This window comes from Amblyomma mixtum, chromosome 1 (genome assembly GCF_055824585.1).
Source record: "Amblyomma mixtum isolate Tamu chromosome 1, ASM5582458v1, whole genome shotgun sequence".
Taxonomy (NCBI): domain Eukaryota; kingdom Metazoa; phylum Arthropoda; class Arachnida; order Ixodida; family Ixodidae; genus Amblyomma; species Amblyomma mixtum.
The window spans coordinates 194,490,736-194,499,714 of NC_143012.1; the positions used below are offsets into that span (position 1 = coordinate 194,490,736).

The following is an 8,979-nucleotide window of genomic DNA, read 5'->3' on the forward strand; positions in this document are numbered from 1 at the left end:
CAGGCCGAGGGGCAGGGTCCGGGACCTCCGCGACTAGAGACAGGCAAGGAGCTTCTGGCTCCTCGCGGCAGCTATCGCCAGATGGACCGCTTTCTTCTGCACGACGGGGTCCGTGCTTTGCAGAAGGGTTTCCCAGGCCTCTCTACTGTCTATTTTCTCTCGGAACCCTGGAGAATCCGCACATTCCCAAATCACGTGGTCGAGGGTCCCCCTCTCCCCGGACTTCCTACACTTATCATCAATATCCTCATCTTTTAAGACATGCGATGCCCACACTGGGTGTATGAAATTTTTAGCCTGTAGTCTCCTCCAAGCCGTAGCCTCTGTGTTAGCGAGCTCTTTGTCCGGGGGAGGAAAGAGTCTCCTGTTTAGTTTGTAATATTCCACTATTTCTGTGTAATTTATCAGTCTCTCGTCCAGTTCCTTGTTATCGGGCGGTCCTGCCGCGGCTCGGAAGTAGAGATCTCGAGCCAGGGCGTTTGTCGCCTTGTTTCCTGGAACTGCCTCGTGAGCTGGTGTCCAAACGAGACTAATATTTCTATTTATTCTGGGTCCCTCTAGGATTCGCAGTGCTTCCTGTGTTATTCTGCCTCGGGCATAATTTTGGATAGCAGTCTTGCTATCGCTAATTATGTTTTGTGCCTCCGTTCCCACGCAAGCGAGCGCTATTGCAACTTCTTCAGCCGACTCTGGATTTCGACTGCGTATGGTTGCGGAAGAGACAGCTGTACCCCGGCCACTAACGACCGTTGCCACCGCTGCTCCCAGTTTCCCGCTAGCCGCATCCGTGTAGGCCACTGCTTTCTCATTCATTTCGCCGAAGCGTTTGGTGAGCGCCTCAGCTCTCTTTTCCCTCCTTTCTTTGTGAAATGTAGGGTGCATGTTTCTGGGTAAAGGATCTACCCTGATCTTTTCTCTGATGTCCCTTGGGATGACCCGCTTTACTAGAATACCTTTTTCCGTCTGGAGTCCTACCATGCTTAGAATCGCCCTTCCTGTGTTTGATTGGCTTAATCTGTCTCGCTGCGCCGTTCTCGTGGCTTCAGCAATCTCTGTCCATGTATTGTGAATACCCATGTCTAGGAGTCTTTCAGTGGAGGTGCTTATGGGCCGGCCTAGAGCCCGTTTGTACCATCCCCTTATGATCGTGTCTAGTTTATCCCGTTCTGAGGCGCGTATCTTCAAGTAGGGTGTAGCATAGCTTATCCGGCTGATAACGTATGCTTGCACCAACTTGATCAAGCTTTTCTCTCTTAGCCCTCGTCCTTTGAGTGCTATTCTTCTAAATATCCCTATGGCTTGCGCCACATATCCCTCAAGCTTCTTCAGGGTTTCCCCGTTGTATCCGTCGCTCTGAATATGCAGTCCTAATATTCTAATCCTATCCACCATCGGCACGGGGTTTCCTCCGACCGTGATGTTGAAGTTGTTACTCTGTTTGAGTCTCAAGTGCTTAGGGTTATACACCAGAAGCTCGGATTTCTCTGGTGAGCACGCTAGTTCTCTATTCGCTGCGTAGTTTACCACTACGTCCGCTGCGTCCTGTAGTTTATGCTCTATTTCGGGATCGCTGCCCTGATTGACCCAGATATTTACGTCATCAGCATAGATACTAAAGTGTATGTTGCCAATCTTTTTGAGCTTTTCCGGGAGACCTCTCATAGCAAGGTTAAATAGAAGCGGGGATAAGACCGATCCTTGCGGGGTGCCCCTACTCCCTAGCGTAATTACCCCCGACTCAATGTCTTGATATCTTATTTTCGCTGTTCTATTTGTCAGAAAGTCCTTTATATAGTCATAGGTTGTTTGGCCTGCTCCTATCTCTTGGAGTTCCTCTAGGATGGCCTCGTGCTTTACATTGTCGAAAGCTTTTTGAGGTCCAGCCGAAGAATTACTTTGGCATCCCTAGAATTGGAGTCTATGATGTCATGATTCAGTCGTAACATTACATCCTGAGTGCTTAGCTTTGGTCTGAATCCGACCATCTCGTCAGGCCATAAGCTGTCATCCTCCATGTAGCGAGTTAATCGCGTTTGAACTACATGTTCCATCAGCTATCCTACGCATGAGGTCAGGGATATTGGCCTGAGATTCTCCAGCTTGGATGGCTTGCCCGAATCAATAGGTCGTCGGCGTTCATTATGTCATTGGAGCTGGCGTTGACAACGCGATTGCCGCGCCGTTGCTTCTGCAATTATACTTGGGATGGCCACTGGCCAAACCACAGCCATTTGTTTTCAGTGCATCCTCACACATCTCTTACAACGCTCTTCTGCCTCCACGTGGCAATGACTGAGGCTCAGAACGAGCCAATTGACAGGGCCGTGCACTTTCTTTTTGCCTTCTTTCGGCCCTCTCGAACCCGCGGAAGTAGCGAGGGACGCAACAAGACCTCAAGGAGCACAACGCACGAGATTGACGTAGTGGCCGCGTCGCGGTAAAAGCTTGTCCTCCCTGCTTGGAGGGAGCCTAACCGACTCTGCAGGCTTTCTAAATAAAAGTTGTTCTCTCTCTCTCTCTCTTTCGGTCCCGACAGCTTCGCAGCCTAGCGCTGTAACCACCCACCACGCGGCAGGAGCTCGGCCTAGAATCCGTGTTACGTGAGGAAGGTCGAAGTCATGACGACTCAAATGTTCTCTTGCGACGTTGTTGTGCGTTGACATCATGTGTTTATGTTAGAAGAGCTAGTTCACGTGCGTGATAATAGTGGTCCTGCGATCGCCTTCGTTTGTTTGCCCAGCGCCAGTTCTGTTCATGGCGCGTCCCTCGCACCAATGCTGGGGTCTGGACTGCCTGGCACCCTGAGTTGCACCAGACGCGGTGGCTCAGTCGTTGCCACGTTTGGCAGGTGATCCCGTGGGCGTGGCAAGGTTCAGATGCACTGCCAAACAAAAAACATGCCTACGGTGTTCGTTAAAGGATGCCTTGTTGCCAAAATAAATGGAGAGATCACACTGCAGCAGCGCGTATGCTCTATTTTAGGCTATGTTCGCGCTAGTATTCTGCGCGTTGTTCTTACTCAGGCAGCACAATGCTTGCATAATTTTAAGGTTGATGTACACTTCGAAATGGTGCACTATGTGTAATGTACCTGTTTAGTTGATACGACCTACTTCAGATAACTTTGTCAAGAAACTGCTTCAATTAGGACATTCTCTTATGTCCTGAAAATAAAATGTGTGTCTATCTAGTATCTATAATTGTATGCGGATGTACGTTAACTGAATTTTTCATCGTCAGCCAGCTAAATCTAGCAAAAGTTTGCTGTTTTCGGGTCGAATGAGTGCTGTGTGCCCGGGTGCGCAGCTATTTAGCAACTGGGGAGGACAATATACTCGTGTAGTGTCCGTAGTTTGATCAACTGATATGATTAGTCCATTTTAAATTAGTAAAAGCATTTAACTCAGAATCTTTAGTAGGTTGTAGCGGCGGTTGGAGTTATCAGTCGGAACCTCATTTTCGTAGTGTGTTGCACGGGCACATTCGATAATTTATTTTGGATTAGCTTCGTCCGAGCTCATCAGGGCTGCCACCTACCCGTCTTGCATTGGCTTGTTAATAATACTGATTGCCTTATTCCGTTGGCGGGCCCGTACTTAATGATATAGGTCCACCTTCTCCCTGCAGAATATGAATGGCAAGTCAAATGACTTTCGATGTTTTGGGTATTGTCTTCGTGGGTTGTTGAAAGCGTGGGTTTGTAGCTTGTGGAGGTGTAGTTCCTAGCTTTTGTCTAGTCACTTATTCGGCGGTGAATAGACCCACGGGCTTGTCTTAAGTTCTCAAGTACGCCGGTTTGAGTGAGTAGTGGGGTATAGGGGTCCATTGACATGCGTATCGGGTGCTCGGGAAAGAAATGCTCTCGGGCTTAGGCGAGGGCGGTCTCGTTCCCTGGGATGGCCTAGTGAAGGCACCCATATTAGGTGTTTATGTGTGGGTTGGTGGCCACGGGTGTATCTATCTGGCAGGAGTTTAGCTGCTAGTCGTGCTATCCTGCACCTTAGGTAATCGTGACACGCTGTCTGTGAACCCGTAAGAATTTATTATGAGATAATGTGTGTTGCACTTAAGGCAATCGCCACTTCTTCCAGAGCCATTGCTTCCTGGCTAGCCAATATTAGTCCGTGCACTGCTTGATTTTGAGGCAGTACCGCGACGGCCGTCATTCCCTGCTCAGGTCCCGCAGTGTCGGCGTAGAACGCGCTCTCGAGGTCTCCGTAGTGTCTTTGTGTAGCTTCGGAGCGTGCCTGTCATCTTCCTTGGTGTTTGCCTTTCCAATGTGAAGTATTATGATTATGAGGCAATATTACGGAAATCTTGTAATTGAAAGGGGAAGTAAAGAGAAATAATACTTTGCTTAATTAAACCTCGCACACTGCTCCAGTGTATTGTCCGCCCGAAATAGTAAAAATATTGCTGCTATGCAGCCCGATATAAAGCAGAAATTCGTGCCGAAAATAGCCACATTTGGCCATATTTGAAAGGAACACGCTCTCATACAACTCGACGAATGCACATTATGAGACCACTTGCTACTAGATAAGCATATATCAATATATAGGCAAAATGAAAATGTCGAAAGTAAAGCAGTTATTCAGAAAAATTCTCTATGTGGGTCATATAAACAAAACCACCGCATTCGTCTTTTGGAATGCCCTTTCTTGTACAGTTCCTAATACAGCAACACTATAGCAGTGCGCATCAATTGAGAAAGTTTAGATTAACCTTTCGAATGATGCCTACATTGTGCGTTTTGAACAAGAACAACGCGCAGAACACTGGCGCGAGCGTAGCCTAAAATGGAGCATTTCTCGCTGTCGGAGTGGGTTCCCAGCCTTATTGAAGAGCTCTACATTACCGCACCACTAATATCCTTGTTTCACTCACTGCCTCATTCCATCTCTCTCACTGTGGTTTAGGTGTCCATTGAAAGGTTAGACAGGTACTGTACCTTTGCCTCAAACAATTTTTTTTTCAGCGCTCGTTAAAGAGCCGGTGAAGTACCTGGGTTCGAAACTAGCCGTGGCGGCCGCGCTTCTATCGAGGGGAAACGCAAAAGACGCCCGAATGCTTTGAATTCTCATCACACGTTAAAATTCACAACGTGGTCGACCTTCTTCCGGTGCCCTCCGCAAGAATAACCCTTTGAGTGCGAGAACACTACTGGTTTGGTTGAGGAGTGTTTAAGGTCCCAAAGCAACCGAAACTATAAGGAACGCCGTAGTAAAGGACTACAGAAATTTGGACCACCAGAGGTTGTTTAGCGTGCACTGACATCGCACAGTACACGGGCTTCTAGAACTTCGCTTCCGCCGAAATTCGATCACCCCGGCTGGTATCGAACCCGCGTCTTTCGGGCCAGCAGCAGAGCGCCATAACCACTGAGTCACCGCGGCGGCTCGAAAGCGCTACTTCACGGGGTCAAACCCAACCATGAATCTCGTAGCATACACAACCTTGAGGGTGCAGAAATAAAATAAATATTGCCGCGACTGGGTTTAGAACCCGCGGCAGTTCGATGATATCAGCTTCGCTGTTCCCTGCACGAGAGCACTATGTTATCGTCGCCACTGACCAGTCCTGGAGGTAAACTGCAACGCACTCCCGCTCTGTGCATTGTAAGTAATCATCTTCACTAACTTTTTTCTGTTGTGCGAAGAGATCAGATCAGCTTAACGTTGGTCAGATCTTAACCCCAGTCTAATATCGTCGCCAGACGTGCCGACGACCCAGCAGCAAAACCATGAGCCAACCAGGCTAGACATTCTTTCGTACGTATACTCGGTTTAGCTACGTTAAAACCCTTCCAACTTTTTGCACTGTCGTTGAAAGAAGAAAAAGCTAATTAGTACAGTTGGAAACCACGTGGTTATTCTCTGCAGGGCCATAAGGGACTAATTGCTCATTAGCATCCATCCGGGTGCATTCATACGGCTACAAAGAAAATCACCATTTTCACAGAAACTTCCCAGTTGAAAAAAGGTACGTCTTCTCCTGGCGATTGAATCCACAGACTTCCGCCTACCGATGCAGGGCATTAGCTCTACGAGTCGAACTAACCAGGATGGTTAGCAGGTGGTAGAGTTAAACAGAGTTGGTAAACAATTCGAGTAAGATCAATGTTGTTAAATGTTTGGGGGAATCTCGCGAGGTGGAGTTGGCATTAATTAAGTAAGTAATTACTGATGAGCATCCAGCCAATTTCCGACATACGGCTACAAGAGAGAGCTATACTGCTTTCCGAAAAACTTAGTAGTTGAATAAATATTTTCCTTCAGTTGGCAAGCGGGCTCGCCCCGGCATCTCGCGGCGGCCGCGGAGTCTACTGTGCTACGCATTTCAAATCTGAAACTTAATGGCCATAAAGTTCCCATAAACTTTTGACGCCAAAGCTGCACTGAAATTTCAAAAGTCGTGCTTTAGATTTTTAAACTGGGAACTTCAATTAATTTATTATTCTTATAAACTTTTGAGCCAAAGGTGCACTGACTTTTTTTAATCTCGTGCATCAGACCATACAACGAGACAAGCCAAATCAACACACTATCAGACAAGTTGACAAAGCACACAGCGAGGTCCAATTAGAGAGAGCGTTGTGGTGATTCATTTGTGCCGTCATGCTACAGAAGTGAATATTATCCATAATGGCGAACGGCCTCGTTGAAAAGCTGAACGAGACGCTAAAGAAGATGCTCCGCCGCATGTGTACCGAACAGCCTAAGGACTCGGACCGCTTCATCGAGCCTCTTTTGTTCGCCTACAGGTAGTTACCCCAGGCCAGCACGGGGTTCTCCCCTTTCGAACTTTTGTACGGGCGGAACGTGCGAGGCCCCCTCACCATACTGAAAGAATTATGGACCGGGGATAAACTGGAAGAGGAGACCAAGACAGCCTACCAGTATGTGATTGACCTGCGGGAGAAGCTCGAAACGACCTGTCAAATGGCACATGAAGCGCTAGAAGAAGCAGGCGAGCGATACAAGCGGTATTACGACCGCGGGGCCAAATCGAGGGCACTATAGATTGGAGACCAGGTGCTTCTACTGCTACCAACCGAGCACAACAACCTCACAATGAAATGGAAGGGTCCCTATGTGGTTAAGGGAAAGAAGGGGGAAGTCGACTACGTCGTAGACGTGGAGGAAAACCCGAAAACATTTCATGCCAATATGCTGAAGAGATACTTCAGCCGGGTCCCGGAAACCGACTCCCACGTGCCGGTGGTGGCGGCGGTAGCATCCCATATCCAGGAAGGGGCGCTGGTGTGGCCTGTAGGTGAACAAGCCGACTACCACGATGTCGCGGCGTCCGAGAAACTGACCCGACCACAGGCAGAGGAGCTGCGGTCCCTAATAGCCCGATCCCAGGAGCTGTTTTCCGATCGGCCAGGGTACACCACGTGGGCCGTGTGCAGTTTGACGACAACCACCAACTGGCCCATCCAGGTCAAACAGTACCCGCTTCCCTTCGCTGTGCGTCAGGAAGTTGAGAGGGAGGTGGCCTCGATGACGCGGATGGGCGTGATCGAGAAGTCGCGCTCACCGTATAATGCGCCAACCGTCCTTATAAAGAAGCCCGATGGTTCGAACCGCTTTTGCGTAGACTTCAGAAGGTTAAATGATGTACTGGTCGCCGACGCCGAACCCATCTTCCGCGCCGACTGCCTCATAGCTGAGGTGGGAGGAAGAAAGTTCTTCTCCAAGATGGATCTCGCAAAGGGCTATTGGCAAGTCCTTCTGGATGACTAATCAAGATGAGAGACGGCGTTTTCGGCTCCCAGTGGCCTCTACCAATTTAGGAGCATGCCTTTCGGCATCAAGACTGCCCCAGCCGTCTTCGCGAAGCTGATGAGGAAGCTTCTAGACGGGATAGACAACGTCTACAATTACTACGACGACCTGCTCGTGGCGACCGAGTCATGGGAGGACCATCTAAGGGCACTGGAGCAGGCTCTCACGCGAATCCGGGAGGCCGGGATGACAGTGCACCCGAAGAAATGCGAACTCGGCGTCGATCAGCTGTGTTTCCTGGGCCACACGATTGGAAAGAGGATCCTTGACCCCATGGAATCAACCTTAGAAAGGATCCGCCAGGCCCCCCGACCCAAAACCAAGCGCCAAGTGCGAGCATTTTTGGGCCTAGCAGGATACTACCGCGAATTCATACCGAATTACGCAACTGTTGCCGCCCCTCTGACAGACTTGACCAGGAAGCTCGCGCCGAACAGCGTTCGGTGGGGAGGGGAAAAAGAACAAGCCTTTAACAGCTTGAAGCGATTGCTCTCAGAAGCCCCCATCCTGCAGGTTGCAGACTTCGGCAAGCCATTTGTACTGCGTACCGACGCCTCAGGTGAAGGGGTTGGCTCGGTACTCCTGCAGGAAAGGGACGGACTTCTGCACCCCGTCGCCTACGCGAGTCGGAAGCTACTTCCAAGAGAGAGGGCATACGCAGCAGTTGAAAAGGAGTGCTTGGCCGTTGTTTGGGCGATCAAGCGCTTCAACTTCTATCTATACGGCAAGCGGTTCACCGTCTAGACTGATCATCAGCCCCTCAAATATCTGAACGAGGCTCAGTTCATGAATTCACGGCTGCTTCGCTGGGCGCTGCTCCTACAGGAGTACGACTTCGGAGTCGAGAGCATTAAAGGAAAAGATAACGTCGGCGCAGACTACCTCAGCCGGGCGTGAATCGGCATGGAGGGAACTACATGCGCGCTATGGCGGCTCAGTTTCCACCTTATTAGTAAGTTAGTATTTTCTTTTTTTTTTTCCTTTGTCTGTCGTGGACCTTTTGTTGTGCTTGGAATGTGTGGCAACGCAAAATGTGCGTATGTTGTGTGCAGTGTTGAACTGTTTCGACTCCAAGTGCAGTGTGGAACAGTCTGCAGTGACGGTGATGTGACTGCGTGAGGTGTGCAGTGCGCGATCCGGCGAGCCGTCGGGGAAAACTGATGAGGCGACGAGATGGTGCGCGCTGGTG

The 8,979-nt window shown here is 49.5% G+C and overlaps 1 protein-coding gene across 1 annotated transcript; it reads right to left on the bottom strand.

The window, feature by feature from the left end:
- Nucleotides 1-24: 24 nt before the first annotated feature.
- On the bottom strand, nucleotides 25-1,077 carry LOC149370466 (uncharacterized). The gene has a single exon (XM_089583369.1). The coding sequence runs from the start codon at nucleotides 1,075-1,077 to the stop codon at nucleotides 34-36; it is 1,044 nt and encodes a 347-aa protein (XP_089439495.1). The 3' UTR covers nucleotides 25-33.
- Between the last annotated feature and the right edge of the window lie 7,902 nt (nucleotides 1,078-8,979).